General features: G+C 54.9%; 1 protein-coding gene across 1 annotated transcript; it reads right to left on the bottom strand.

Annotated features, from left to right (window-relative positions):
* Nucleotides 1-3,690: 3,690 nt before the first annotated feature.
* TMEM177 (transmembrane protein 177) lies at nt 3,691-7,087 on the bottom strand. The gene is made up of 2 exons (XM_073645711.1): nt 6,995-7,087; nt 3,691-5,100 (listed from the first exon to the last, which is right to left on the bottom strand). The coding sequence occupies exon 2, from the start codon at nt 5,087-5,089 to the stop codon at nt 4,160-4,162; it is 930 nt and encodes a 309-aa protein (XP_073501812.1). The 5' UTR covers nt 5,090-5,100; nt 6,995-7,087; the 3' UTR covers nt 3,691-4,159.
* Nucleotides 7,088-15,871: the final 8,784 nt, after the last annotated feature.

Genomic DNA, 15,871 nt, shown 5'->3' with positions numbered 1-15,871 from the left:
TTATATAGAGTCATTACACACAGAGGGATCTATTATATAAAGTCATTACACACAGAGGGATCTATTATATAGAGTCATTACACACAGATGGATCTATTATATAGAGTCATTACACACAGAGGGATCTATTATATAGAGTCATTACACACAGAGGGATCTATTATATAGAGTCATTACACACAGAGCGATCTATTATATAGAGTCATTACACACAGAGCGATCTATTATATAGAGTCATTACACACAGAGCGATCTATTATATAGAGTCATTACACACAGAGCGATCTATTATATAGTCATTACACGCAGAGCGATCTATTATATAGAGTCATTACACGCAGAGCGATCTATTATATAGAGTCATTACACGCAGAGGGATCTATTATATAGAGTCATTACACGCAGAGCGATCTATTATATAGAGTCATTACACACAGAGGGATCTATTATAGAGTCATTACACACAGAGGGATCTATTATATAGAGTCATTACACGCAGAGGGATCTATTATATAGAGTCATTACACACAGAGGGATCTATTATATAGTTATTACACAGAGGGATCTATTATATAGTCATTACACACAGAGGGATCTATTATATAGAGTCATTACACACAGAGGGATCTATTATATAGAGTCATTACACACAGAGGGATCTATTATATAGAGTCATTACACACAGAGCGATCTATTATATAGAGTCATTACACACAGAGCGATCTATTATAGAGTCATTACACGCAGAGCGATCTATTATATAGAGTCATTACACGCAGAGTGATCTATTATATAGAGTCATTACACGCAGAGGGATCTATTATATAGAGTCATTACACGCAGAGCGATCTATTATATAGAGTCATTACACACAGAGGGATCTATTATAGAGTCATTACACACAGAGGGATCTATTATATAGAGTCATTACATGCAGAGGGATCTATTATATAGAGTCATTACACACAGAGGGATCTATTATAAAGTTATTACACACAGAGGGATCTATTATATAGAGTCATTACACACAGAGTGATCTATTATATAGTCATTACACAGAGGGATCTATTATATAGAGTCATTACACACAGAGTGATCTATTATATAGTCATTACACAGAGGGATCTATTATATAGAGTCATTACACACAGTGATCTATTATATAGTCATTACACAGAGAGGGATCTATTATATAGAGTCATTACACACAGAGCGATCTATTATATAGAGTCATTACACACAGAGCGATCTATTATATAGAGTCATTACACACAGAGCGATCTATTATATAGAGTCATTACACACAGAGCGATCTATTATATAGAGTCATTACACACAGAGGGATCTATTATATAGAGTCATTACACACAGAGGGATCTATTATATAGAGTCATTACACACAGAGGGATCTATTATATAGAGTCATTACACACAGAGGGATCTATTATATAGAGTCATTACACACAGAGGGATCTATTATATAGAGTCATTACACACAGAGGGATCTATTATATAGAGTCATTACACACAGAGTGATCTATTATATAGAGTCATTACACACAGAGGGATCTATTATATAGAGCCATTACACACAGAGGGATCTATTATATAGAGCCATTACACACAGAGGGATCTATTATATAGAGTCATTACACACAGAGGGATCTATTATATAGTCATTACACGCAGAGGGATCTATTATATAGTCATTACACACAGAGGGATCTATTCTATAGTCATTACACACAGAGGGATCTATTATATAGAGTCATTACACACAGAGGGATCTATTATATAGAGTCATTACACACAGAGGGATCTATTATATAGAGCCATTACACACAGAGGGATCTATTATATAGAGTCATTACACACAGAGCGATCTATTATAGAGTCATTACACGCAGAGGGATCTATTATATAGAGTCATTACACACAGAGGGATCTATTTCACCTGTTTATTGCTGTTAATGTTGATGATTATGGCTTACAGCCAATGAAAACACAAACGTCATTATCTCAGTAAATTAGAATACTTTATAACAACAGCTTGAAAAATGATTTTAAAATCCGAAATGTCTGTTCAGTAAATGTCCTCAATACTTGGTCGGGCTCCTTGTGCATCAGTTACTGCATCAATGCGGCAATGTGGCATGGAGGGATCAGCCTGTGGCATGGAGGGATCAGCCTGAGGCATGGAGGGATCAGCCTGTGGCATGGAGGGATCAGCCTGTGGCATGGAGGGATCAGCCTGTGGCATGGAGGGATCAGCCTGTGGCCTGGAGGGATCAGCCTGTGGCATGGAGGGATCAGCCTGTGGCTGCTGAGGGGTTATGGAGCCCAGGTGGCTTTGATAGCCGCCTTCAGCTCGTCTGCATTGTGGGGTCTGGGGTCTCATCTTCCTCTTGACAATACCCCATAGATTCTCTATAATAGATCCTCTATGGGGTTAAGGTCAGGCGAGTTTGCTGCCAATCAAGCACAGTGATCCTGTTGTGTGTAAACCAGGTATTGGTACTTTTCGCCGTGTGGACAGGGGCCAAGTCCTGCTGGAGAATGACATTTCCATCTCCATAAAGCTTGTCGGCAGGGGGAAGCATGAAGGGCTGTAAAATGTCCTGGTAGACGGCGGCGCTGACTTTGGTCTTGATAAAACACAGTGGACCTCCACCTGCAGATGACATGGCCCCCCAAACCATCACTGATTGTGGAAACTTCACACTAGACCTCCAGCAGCTTGGATTGTGGCCTCTCCACTCTTCCTCCAGACTCCGGGACCTTGTGGAGTGTGTCAATGACTGCCTTCTGGATATCTGTCAAGTCAGCAGGCTTCCCCATGACTGTGGAGCCTACTGAAACAGACTAAGGGACCTTTTAAAACGTTTAGGAAGCCTTTGTAGATGTTTTTTGTTAATTATTCTAATTTACTGAGATAATGACTTTTGTGTTTTCATTGGCTGTAAGCCATAATCATCAACATTAATAGAAATATATCACTTGAAATAGATCCCTGTGTGTAATGACTCTATATAATAGATCCCTGTGTGTAATGACTCTATATAATAGATCCCTCTGTGTGTAATCACGCTGAACGAACTGAAATAAATGAACTTTTTGATGATATTTTAATTTAATGAGATGCACCTATATGTATCTGCCCTTATCCTCCATTGGGTCAGAGCAGCAGCCGAGTTAATGAGACAGGAGGTGGATCTCAGAGTACCGTAGACTCCAATACACAGCGGAGCTGATCAGTTATGCCTTAAGTGGGTCATCAGGTCCAGCATCCACATCGGGCAGTATCATCATGACTTCAGATATCTGCCGTCTTGTATACTGGAGCAGCAGGTGTCTGAGACCTGAGCCAAGCGGTATCAGAAGACGTAATGTTTCCCCCCAATGCAGAAGAGAGCACGACCAGATTACCCCTTTAATAGAGCAGAGCTGCTTTGTAAAGCATGGGGAGGTAGCGGGTTTATGACTACTTTACCCTCCAGTAGACGATGCATCTAAGGCTGAGTTCACACACACAGAGCTCTCCGCTGAGAACTGGATCAGGTTTGTGCCGTAACCCCAATAACACAGGAATCCAATGGACTATAATGAGGCTGTGGACGCTCTCCGGCCTCCGCCGTCTTTTTCCGACATGCACAAAGCCGAGGTATTTATCAGAACAATATATAAATGATGAATCGTAGAAAATAAAGGTTTATTGTGTCAGATCGGGTGATGCCTCGACGGTCACATGACAGAACGGCCGCAGCGCGGGTCACGTGACAGAAAGGCCGCCGCGCAGGAGCCACTTCGCTGTATGACATCACGCATCTATGGAGGCTCCTTGGTAAATGGCCACAAACCCCTACAATGTGTCAGGGTCAGACTCGCGCAAACGGGGGATCGGGAGCAGCTGTGCGAATGATGGATCTCAGAAGATGTGGAGCCACGGGTGCTATTCACAGACAGCAAGCAGGGCAGACGCTCCTCTATATCAGGACGGACGGGCGTCGCCTGGGTGGTCCCGGCCTCTGCAGCCCAGTCCCGGACGGTGAGGATGTTGAGATCCGGTGAGTGAACATTTAGGGGCAGATCCAGCAATCAATTGATACAATTCGCCTACAAGGAAGCATGCGGAGCGGCCCGACCACCTCCGGACGACACGTCACTCCTGCTTCTCCAGGGCGTGCAGGATCCGGTCTCTCCGGCACGTGTACGGGGCGTGCTTCAGTCTCAGTTTATGTTTGGGGAACAGATTCCCGCTGGGTGCGTACATGGTAGCCCCCTGGTTGCCCATAATCCCCCGGAGCAGCCTATTACGTGCCAGTATCTTCTCGTAGAACTCCAGCCCACCCCGGGCATAGTCTGCAGACAGTGCGGCCGCCTTCCTGTCTGACCTGTAGTCCAGCCATTGATTGACTGCATCGTAACACAGACAGTAGCCCGTAAACCCCAGGAGAACAGCCAGGACATTGAAGACCCCCCGCAATACCAGGGGTCCGGAGTACAGACCGAGGAGCTGCTTCAAGGCCACGCTGGAGACACAGACGCTGGTTAGGCAGAGCGGGGCTACTGATGCCTGCAGGATGGGGCCACTGGTCTGGGCGTGAACAGCTTCCCGGGCCAAGGAGAACTTCTGGGCCTCTATGGATAAGGTCAGGGAGTCTCTAAGCCGGATCCCGGGTTCACTGGCCCAGTCCACCTCCTGGCCATTAATCACCAGCAGACGGTTCGCGGTGCCGGCTCCATCCGCCTCCGTACTGTTATAATTGGCGGGAATTCCAATCAAGCAGCCGCTGGGAAAGCAAGGGACCCCGGCACTGACGGGCTGGAAGCCGTAGGCCGCAAAGGGCGTGAAACCCGAGGTGGACAGGTGGGCGTCATCCAGGACATCACAGAGCAGGGTCTGCAGACGCTCGCTGAGCAGAGCCGGCTCGCCTCTCGTCCACGCCTGATACAACTTCCTGAATGTCTGTTCCGGGAACACGTGGTGCGAAACGTTCACAGCAAGCAGAGCTAGAGAAGACGCCCCGAGAATCCTCCCCCGATGCTGCCGAGTGAAGACGCAGAGCTTCAAGAACAGGACGGACGCCATGCTCCGACAACCTGACAACCAGAGAACAGACAAGAGAAATCAGCGGGGACCTGGCAGACAAACATGAGAGGAATACGACTGCGACCGACACCCCGAAACCATCCACAGGGGACGACAGTCACTGATAGCAGAGCCCGGACACGGGCCAAGACCCGACAGGGGCCGACAGCAAAGCCCGGACACAGGGGCTGAGACCCCGAAACTATCCACAGGGGCAGACAGCAAAGCCCGGACACAGGGGCCGAGACCCCGAAACCATCCACAGGGGGCGACAGTCACTGATAGCAGAGCCCGGACACAGGGGCCGAGACCCCGAAACTATCCACAGGGGGCGACAGTCACTGATAGCAGAGCCCGGACACGGGCCGAGACCGAACAGAGGCCGACAGCAAAGCCCGGACACAGGGGCCGAGACCCCAAAACAATCCACAGGGGCAGACAGCAAAGCCCGGACACAGGGGTCGAGACCCCAAAACCATCGACAGGGGGCGACAGTCACTGATAGCAGAGCCCGGACACAGGGGCCGAGACCCCGAAACTATCCACAGGGGGCAACAGTCACTGATGGCCTCTGTGTCCGGGCTCTGCTATCAGTGACTGTTGCCCCCTGTGGATAGTTTCGGGGTCTCGGCCCCTGTGTCCGGGCTCTGCTATCAGTGACTGTCGCCCCCTGTCGATGGTTTTGGGGTCTCGATCCCTGTGTCCGAGCTTTGCTGTCTGCCCCTGTGGATTGTTTTGGGGTCTCGGCCCCTGTGTGCGGGCTTTGCTGTCGGCCTCTGTTCGGTCTCGGCCCGTGTCCGGGCTCTGCTATCAGTGACTGTCGCCCCGTGGATAGTTTCGGGGTCTCGGCCCCTGTGTCCGGGCTCTGCTATCAGTGACTGTCGCCCCCTGTGGATGGTTTCAGGGTCTCGGCCCCTGTGTGCGGGCTTTGCTGTCGGCCTCTGTTCAGTCTCTGCTATCAGTGACTGTCGCCCCCTGTGGATAGTTTCGGGGTCTCGGCCCCTGTGTCCGGGCTCTGCTATCAGTGACTGTCGCCCCCTGTGGATTGTTTTGGGGTCTCGGCCCCTGTGTCCGGGCTTTGCTGTCGGCCTCTGTTCGGTCTCGGCCCGTGTCCGGGCTCTGCTATCAGTGACTGTTGCCCCCTGTGGATAGTTTCGGGGTCTCGGCCCCTGTGTCCGGGCTCTGCTATCAGTGACTGTCGCCCCCTGTGGATGGTTTTGGGGTCTCGATCCCTGTGTCCGAGCTTTGCTGTCTGCCCCTGTGGATTGTTTTGGGGTCTCGGCCCCTGTGTGCGGGCTTTGCTGTCGGCCTCTGTTCGGTCTCGGCCCGTGTCCGGGCTCTGCTATCAGTGACTATTGCCCCCTGTGGATAGTTTCGGGGTCTCGGCCCCTGTGTCCGGGCTCTGCTATCAGTGACTGTCGCCCCCTGTGGATGGTTTCAGGGTCTCGGCCCCTGTGTCCGGGCTTTGCTGTCTGCCCCTGTGGATAGTTTTGGGGTCTCGGCCCCTGTGTCTGGGCTCTGCTGAGACCCCGAAACTATCCAAAAAGGGCGACAGTGGAGCCCGGACACAGGGGCCGAGACCCCGCCCATAAAGCACCAGAACATAGTTCTCCCATTCACTGAAAGCAAGCAGAGGTGGACAATGGTGCCAAAGTGAAGAGCTAAGCAGCATCCATTACACATTAATTACCCTCAACAACTGAAGAAAATCCCACCCAAAGGACAAAACCCCCAATAATCATCAGCCTGGAGACCCCCGATGCCTCATGTGCTGCAGAAGAGGCAGAACCTGCAAACAACCACAATACAGATACACAATACATGCAGGTTACTACATGTCGTGACACTGAAGCCACTATCGCGATAAACCCCTGCTGCTGCCCCAACACCGGTCCCAGCTCTGACCTCCACCTCACGTGCAGTCTATGCGGCCGTAAAGAGCTGCCGGGAGAACTCGCCCAGACGACGCTGCGTTCCAGTGACGCGAAGCGCGGTGACGTCACGTTGTGTTTACATTGCGCGCTGCCGTCGGTGTCGGTGACGGCTGAAGATGCAGGAATCAAACTGAGCAATCTCCCCGGATCCTGAGCGATCACCTCGGATTTCTGACAACTGTGACATTTCTGGAGTGCAGGCTGTGAGCCCTGAGCCCCGGTGCGGACAGAGATGTTGGTGCCCGGAAGCTGCAGATAGCAGGAACAATAAATGATATTTTCATTCCTCGGTTATTACGAGGCGCTGTGCGCGCCGCCGATGAGTTCTGCCGATGTGCGCGCCGCCGATGAGTTCTGCCGATGTGCCCGCCGCCGATGAGTTCTGCCGATGTGCCCGCCGCCGATGAGTTCTGCCGATGTGCCCGCCGCCGATGAGTTCTGCCGATGTGCCCGCCGCCGATGAGTTCTGTCGATGTGCCCGCCGCCGATGAGTTCTGCCGATGTGCGCGCCGCCGATGAGCTCTGCCGATGTGCGCGCCGCCGATGAGCTCTGCCGATGTGCGCGCCGCCGATGAGTTCTGCCGATGTGCGCGCCTCCGATGAGCTCTGCCGATGTGCCCGCCGCCGATGAGCTCTGCCGATGTGCGCGCCGCCGATGAGCTCTGCCGATGTGCGCGCCACCGATGAGCTCTGCCGATGTGCCCGCCGCCGATGAGCTCTGCCGATGTGCCCGCCGCCGATGAGCTCTGCCGATGTGCCCGCTGCCGATGAGCTCTGCCGATGTGCGCTCTGCCGATGAGTTCTGCCGATGTGCCCACCGCCGATGAGTTCTGCCGATGTGCCCGCCGCCGATGAGTTCTGCCGATGAGTTCTGCCGATGTGCCAACCGCCGATGAGTTCTGCTGATGTGCCCGCCGCCGATGAGTTCTGCCGATGTGCGCGCCGCCGATGAGTTCTGCCGATGTGCGCGCCGCCGATGAGCTCTGCCGATGTGCCCGCCGCCGATGAGTTCTGCCGATGTGCTTGTCGCCGATGAGCTCTGCCGATGTGCCCGCCGCCGATGAGCTCTGCCAATGTGCTCGCCGCCGATGAGCTCTGCCGATGTGCCCGCCGCCGATGAGTTCTGCCGATGTGCCTGCCGCCGATGAGCTCTGCCCATGTGCCCGCCGCCGATGAGTTCTGCCGATGTGCCTACCGCCGATGAGCTCTGCCGATGTACGTGCCGCCGATGAGCTCTGCCGATGTGCCCTCCGTCAATGAGCTCTGCCATTGTGCTCGCCGCCAATGAGCTCTGCCGATGTGCGCGCCACCGATGAGCTCTGCCGATGTGCTCGCCGCCGATGATCTCTGCCGATGTGCCCGCCGCCGATGAGTTCTGCCGATGTGCCTGCCGCCGATGAGCTCTGCCCATGTGCCCGCCGCCGATGAGTTCTGCCGATGTGCCTACCGCCGATGAGCTCTGCCGATGTACGTGCCGCCGATGAGCTCTGCCGATGTGCCCGCCGCCGATGAGCTCTGCCGATGTGCCTACCGCCGATGAGCTCTGCCGATGTACGTGCCGCCGATGAGCTCTGCCGATGTGCCCTCCGTCAATGAGCTCTGCCGATGTGCCCGCCGCCGATGAGTTCTGCCGATGTGCGCGACGCCGATGAGTTCTGCCGGTGTGCTCGCCGCCGATGAGCTCTGCCGATGTGCGCGCCGCCGATGAGTTCTGACGATGTGCGCGCCTCCGATGAGTTCTGACGATGTGCCCGCCGCCGATGAGTTCTGCCGATGTGCCCGCCGCCGATGAGTTCTGACGATGTGCCCGCCTCCGATGAGTTCTGCCGATGTGCTTGCCGCCGATGAGTTCTGCCGATGTGCGTGCCGCCGATGAGTTCTGACGATGTGCGCGCCGCCGATGAGTTCTGACGATGTGCGCGCCGCCGATGAGTTCTGACGATGTGCCCGCCGCCGATGAGTTCTGCCGATGTGCGCGCCGCCGATGAGCTCTGCCGATGTGCCCGCCGCCGATGAGTTCTGCCGATGTGCGCGCCGCCGATGAGTTCTGCCGATGTGCCCGCCGCCGATGAGTTCTGCCGATGTGCGCGCCGCCGATGAGTTCTGCCGGTGTGCTCGCCGCCGATGAGCTTTGCCGATGTGCGCGCCGCCGATGAGTTCTGCCGATGTGCGCGCCGCCGATGAGTTCTGCCGATGTGCGCGCCGCCGATGAGTTCTGCCGATGTGCCCGCCGCCGATGAGCTCTGCCGATGTGCGTGCCGCCGATGAGCTCTGCCGATGTTCTCTGATCTGGCAGAAGCCAGTATAAATCCCGGGCGCTGGTCCTGGTACAATAGATCCGTTATAGGCGGCAGGACACTGGTGTGAACGAAGCCTAGGGGGTTTGCGAAACTGCAGTACTAATAGTGGAGCCCTCGGCCGGTCCCTGTGGCTGCCTGCTGGCGCCCCGTATCAGCCAGACGGCGTGTTGCTCTTGGTAGTTATCTATGGGGAAAGGTGCACCGGTCCTGCCAGTCTTGTGCACTGAAGTGATAGTATTCTGACCATGCACCTGTGACCTCTGCAGCCAATCGCTAGCATTACCAGTGAAGGGCACAGGGCAGTATATGCCCATTGAGGCCAGGGATTGGCTGCAGTGGTCACAGGTGCATGGTTGCACAGTTGATGGATTACAGGTTGTGACGTCTTTGCTTCGTGATAACCTTATAACATCCCCTTTAATCACCTGTGCGACTGTTCACACCTTCCGGCGGCCGCACACATCAGATGAACGTCCGCCAGACCGGAGGAGTTCAGCTGAATCCGCTGACTGTTCACAGGGGTCGGCCATGACTTTATTATCTTTAGGATCGGCCATCAGTATCTGATCGGTGGGGATGGGACACCCGGCAGCCAATAAACTGTCAGCACCATTGGCCGGAGGGTCTCCAATGCTGCCCTTGCACAGCAGCGCCATCATTTCTATAGTGGCCGGGGGGCGGTACTGCACACTCACTCCCTCTTCTACGTGGTGGACCTGCCGTACTGGAGCCCTATAGCGGTGACAGCTGCTGTGTTCTGGCAGCCCCGGAGAACTTCCGTCTGGCTCCGGTAACAGCTGATTGGCGGGTGCTGGCTGTCCCATCCCCACCCATCAGATATTGATGGTAGTGGCCAGCCTCTTTAATGCATATAGTGGTTTCCCAACCCTCTACCAAAATCAGATGTTACAAGAAAGAAGGGTTGTGCATGTTGATTGTCAGCATGCCCCATGCAATGTCCCCATGGAAGATAAAGCACATCCAGCTCAGTGTTCATGTATGTACAGGAGCGAGGAGCGTAGCAGTTGGCTGAAGCCACTTATCGTTCCGTCCTCTCGTCCCTTATTCACACTTATGTCATTAGACACATGGTAAGGTTTTAGTATTGGAGGTTAGGACTTCCCCTATTAGGGTCACCGTGACGTGGTAGGACGGCTTTTAAGTTTTTTTGATCAATATTCTGTTACCAGGTCCCCTGTGTTCCTTTCAGGCACCATTGCTGCTTATTTTCTTACTGCCGGGGATCTGCTCATTGTGTCGGTGTCCTGGGTTTTGTTCTTGTAGGGGCGGCTTTAGATTGATGCTTCAGTGCCATGATATGTTTGGGTGATTTTGGGTTGGAGCCTTCATTCTGAAGGTAGAAAACGTAACATTGTATCACAATATCGTGCAATCTCTCCCGAAAAAGGTTCCTCTTCCAAACATCAATCATCCTATAATCATCCACATTGTACAGCTGGTGAAGAGCTGCAGCCGTCGTGTTATATGTCATGCGCACCAGTAGAGGGCGCTCATTGCTTTGGGAACACTTCAGAAAACTGCTGCTGAAGGATTTGGGAACTGATCATTAATAAAGCATCTTTCTGCCTCTTCTGCGGATTTTGAGTGTGATATAATTTGTTGCAAGTGAGCAACATTTTCTACTTCTGAAACATGCACAGGGCAAAACAGGAGGATAAAAAATGTCTTCCTGACCCCATCTGGCCATCCGATATAATACACCCGAATCGATATCGCTCCCCTGTGATCATAACCCCAATATAATTAATTACATCTGTAATTATCTTGTGGCCAATGACTTCATAGTCGATCACACGGTGTCATCCTGCTGGACACCCAGTGATCGAGTCCAGAGCGGACACAAAAGGCCCCTGTGGAAGAACAGTATAGGGGCCCTGTGCGGCCCAACCGCTCCTCATGATGCACAATCCCACCTGCTGTGGAGGGAGATGTGGCCTCTGACCTCTTGGGTTGTCTGTATAATATACAGGACAAGTCCTCTAGAGAGAGACGCCTAATATTTGTTCTTCGCTCTGACCATGGGATGAGGATACTGAATAAAGGACCCCAATAATAACTCCTGAAACTCACAGGGAAAGAATGCCTGCACTCATCTCAGAACTGCTGGAGTGAACAGGAAAGTAGGATGAAGGTAAGTACTTCTTAAAGCATATCTAAACTTTCAATAAACTGTGCATACATCAATGGTCCAGTATATGTTGTCTCTGTATGCTTGATGTTTTAGTTTGTTTCTCCTCTTAGCTCATAAATGTATTTTATATTCTATCTAAATAGCTTGATTATTGTATCATAATAATGATTAAAAGCCTGATGTTACCATTTTACTACAGTAAATTTATCACTAAAGCTTAAACATGAGCTGTGTATGAGGGAGTCGGAGCCGTGTATGAGGGAGTAGGAGCCGTGTATGAGGGGGCCGGAGCCGTGTATGAGGGGGTCGGAGCCGTGTATGAGGGAGTCGGAGTCGTGTATGAGGGAGTCGGAGCCGTGTATGAGGGAGTCGGAGCCGTGTATGAGGGAGTAGGAGCCGTGTATGAGGGGGCCGGAGCCGTGTATGAGGGGGTCGGAGCCGTGTATGAGGGGGTCGGAGTCGTGTATGAGGGGGTCGGAGCCGCGTATGAGGGGGTCGGAGCCGCGTATGAGGGGGTCGGAGCCGCGTATGAGGGGGTCGGAGCCGCGTATGAGGGAGTAGGAGCCGCGTATGAGGGGGTCGGAGCCGCGTATGAGGGAGTCGGAGTCGCGTATGAGGGGGTCGGAGCCGTGTATGAGGGAGTCGGAGCCGTGTATGAGGGGGTCGGAGCCGTGTATGAGGGGGTCGGAGCCGTGTATGAGGGAGTCGGAGCCGTGTATGAGGGAGTCGGAGTCGTGTATGAGGGAGTAGGAGCCGTGTATGAGGGGGTCGGAGTCGTGTATGAGGGAGTAGGAGCCGTGTATGAGGGGGCCGGAGCCGTGTATGAAGGGGTCAGAGTCGTGTATGAGGGAGTAGGAGCCGTGTATGAGGGGGTCGGAGCTGTGTATGAGGGAGTAGGAGCCGTGTATGAGGGGGTCGGAGCCGTGTATGAGGGAGTCGGAGCCGTGTATGAGGGAGTCGGAGTCGTGTATGAGGGGGTAGGAGCCGTGTATGAGGGGGTCGGAGCCGTGTATGAGGGAGTCGGAGTCGTGTATGAGGGAGTCGGAGCCGTGTATGAGGGGGTCAGAGCCGTGTATGAGGGAGTAGGAGCCGTGTATGAGGGGGTCGGAGCCGTGTATGAGGGGGTCGGAGTCGTGTATGAGGGGGTCGGAGTCGTGTATGAGGGGGCCGGAGCCGTGTATGAGGGAGTAGGAGCCGTGTATGAGGGGGTCGGAGCCGTGTATGAGGGAGTCGGAGCCGTGTATGAGGGAGTCGGAGTCGTGTATGAGGGAGTAGGAGCCGTGTATGAGGGGGTCGGAGTCGTGTATGAGGGAGTAGGAGCCGTGTATGAGGGGGCCGGAGCCGTGTATGAAGGGGTCAGAGTCGTGTATGAGGGAGTAGGAGCCGTGTATGAGGGGGTCGGAGCCGTGTATGAGGGAGTAGGAGCCGTGTATGAGGGGGTCGGAGCCGTGTATGAGGGAGTCGGAGCCGTGTATGAGGGAGTCGGAGTCGTGTATGAGGGGGTAGGAGCCGTGTATGAGGGGGTCGGAGCCGTGTATGAGGGAGTCGGAGTCGTGTATGAGGGAGTCGGAGCCGTGTATGAGGGGGTCAGAGCCGTGTATGAGGGAGTAGGAGCCGTGTATGAGGGGGTCGGAGCCGTGTATGAGGGGGTCGGAGTCGTGTATGAGGGGGTTGGAGTCGTGTATGAGGGGGCCGGAGTCGTGTATGAGGGGGCCGGAGCCGTGTATGAGGGACTCGGAGTCGTGTATGAGGGAGTCGGAGCCGTGTATGAGGGGGTCAGAGCCGTGTATGAGGGAGTAGGAGCCGTGTATGAGGGGGTCGGAGCCGTGTATGAGGGGGTCGGAGTCGTGTATGAGGGGGTTGGAGTCGTGTATGAGGGGGCCGGAGCCGTGTATGAGGGACTCGGAGTCGTGTATGAGGGAGTAGGAGCCGTGTATGAGGGGGTCGGAGCCGTGTATGAGGGAGTCGGAGTCGTGTATGAGGGAGTCGGAGCCGTGTATGAGGGGGTCAGAGCCGTGTATGAGGGAGTAGGAGCCGTGTATGAGGGGGTCGGAGCCGTGTATGAGGGGGTCGGAGTCGTGTATGAGGGAGTAGGAGCCGTGTATGAGGGGGTCGGAGCCGTGTATGAGGGAGTCGGAGCCGTGTATGAGGGGGTCGGAGCCGTGTATGAGGGGGTCGGAGCCGTGTATGAGGGAGCCGGAGCCGTGTATGAGGGAGCCGGAGCCGTGTATGAGGGAGCCGGAGCCGTGTATGAGGGAGTCGGAGTCGTGTATGAGGGAGTCGGAGCTGTGTATGAGGGGGTCGGAGTCGTGTATGAGGGAGTCGGAGCCGTGTATGAGGGGGTCGGAGTCGTGTATGAGGGGGTCGGAGCCGTGTATGAGGGGGTCGGAGCCGTGTATGAGGGAGTTGGAGCCGTGTATGAGGTAGTCGGAGTCGTGTATGAGGGGGTCAGAGTCGTGTATGAGGGGGTCAGAGTCGTGTATGAGGGAGTCGGAGCCGTGAATGAGGGGGTCGGAGCCGTGTATGAGGGAGTCGGAGCAGTGTATGAGGGAGTCGGAGCTGTGTATGAGGGGGTCAGAGTCGTGTATGAGGGGGTCAGAGTCGTGTATGAGGGAGTCGGAGCCGTGTATGAGGGGGTCGGAGCCGTGTATGAGGGAGTCGGAGCAGTGTATGAGGGAGTCGGAGCCGTGTATGAGGGAGTCGGAGCCGTGTATGAGGGAGTCGGAGCCGTGTATGAGGGGGTCGGAGCCGTGTATGAGGGAGCCGGAGCCGTGTATGAGGGAGCCGGAGCCGTGTATGAGGGAGCCGGAGCCGTGTATGAGGGAGTCGGAGCCGTGTATGAGGGAGTCGGAGTCGTGTATGAGGGAGTCGGAGCTGTGTATGAGGGGGTCGGAGTCGTGTATGAGGGAGTCGGAGCAGTGTATGAGGGAGTCGGAGCCGTGTATGAGGGAGTCGGAGCCGTGTATGAGGGAGTCGGAGCAGTGTATGAGGGAGTCGGAGCCGTGTATGAGGGAGTCGGAGCCGTGTATGAGGGGGTCGGAGCCGTGTATGAGGGAGCCGGAGCCGTGTATGAGGGAGCCGGAGCCGTGTATGAGGGAGCCGGAGCCGTGTATGAGGGAGTCGGAGCCGTGTATGAGGGAGTCGGAGTCGTGTATGAGGGAGCCGGAGCCGTGTATGAGGGAGTCGGAGCCGTGTATGAGGGAGTCGGAGTCGTGTATGAGGGAGCCGGAGCCGTGTATGAGGGAGCCGGAGCCGTGTATGAGGGAGTCGGAGCCGTGTATGAGGGGGTCGGAGTCGTGTATGAGGGAGTCGGAGCCGTGTATGCGGGAGTCGGAGCCGTGTATGAGGGAGTCGAAGCCGTGTATGAGGGAGTCGGAGCTGTGTATGAGGGGGTCGGAGTCGTGTATGAGGGAGTCGGAGCCGTGTATGAGGGAGTCGGAGCCGTGTATGAGGGGGTCGGAGTCGTGTATGAGGGAGTCGGAGCCGTGTATGAGGGAGTCGGAGCCGTGTATGAGGGAGTCGGAGCCGTGTATGAGGGAGTCGGAGCCGTGTATGAGGGGGTTGGAGTCGTGTATGAGGGGGTCGGAGTCGTGTATGAGGGAGTCGGAGCCGTGTATGAGGGAGTCGGAGCCGTGTATGAGGGGGTCGGAGTCGTGTATGAGGGAGTAGGAGCTGTGTATGAGGGAGTCGGAGTCGTGTATGAGGGAGTAGGAGCCGTGTATGAGGGGGTCGGAGTCGTGTATGAAGGGGTCGGAGTCGTGTATGAGGGAGTCGGAGTCGTGTATGAGGGGGCCGGAGCCGTGTATGAGGGGGTCGGAGCCGTGTATGAGGGAGTAGGAGCCGTGTATGAGGGGGTCGGAGTCGTGTATGAGGGAGTCGGAGTCGTGTATGAGGGAGTCGGAGCCGTGTATGAGGGGTCGGAGCCGTGTATGAGGGGGTCGGAGTCGTGTATGAGGGGGTCGGAGCCGTGTATGAGGGGGTCGGAGTCGTGTATGAGGGAGTCGGAGCCGTGTATGAGGGAGTCGGAGCCGTGTATGAGGGGGTCGGAGTCGTGTATGAGGGGGTCGGAGTCGTGTATGAGGGGGTCGGAGTCGTGTATGAGGGGGTCGGAGTCGTGTATGAGGGGGTCGGAGTCGTGTATGAGGGGGCCGGAGCCGTGTATGAGGGGGCCGGAGCCGCGTATGTGGGAGTCGGAGCCGCGTATGAGGGGGTCGGAGCCGCGTATGAGGGGGTCGGAGCCGTGTATGAGGGAGTCGGAGCCGTGTATGAGGGGGTCGGAGCCGCGTATGAGGGAGCCGGAGCCGCGTATGAGGGGGTCGGAGTCGCGTATGAGGGGGTCGGAGTCGCGTATGAGGGGGTCGGAGCCGTGTATGAGGGGGTCGGAGCCGTGTATGAG

Source organism: Phyllobates terribilis, unplaced genomic scaffold (genome assembly GCF_046119375.1).
Source record: "Phyllobates terribilis strain yellow unplaced genomic scaffold, ASM4611937v1 Scaffold_9__5_contigs__length_417890890, whole genome shotgun sequence".
Classification (NCBI taxonomy): domain Eukaryota; kingdom Metazoa; phylum Chordata; class Amphibia; order Anura; family Dendrobatidae; genus Phyllobates; species Phyllobates terribilis.
This window is presented reverse-complemented; position numbering and strand designations above follow the sequence as displayed.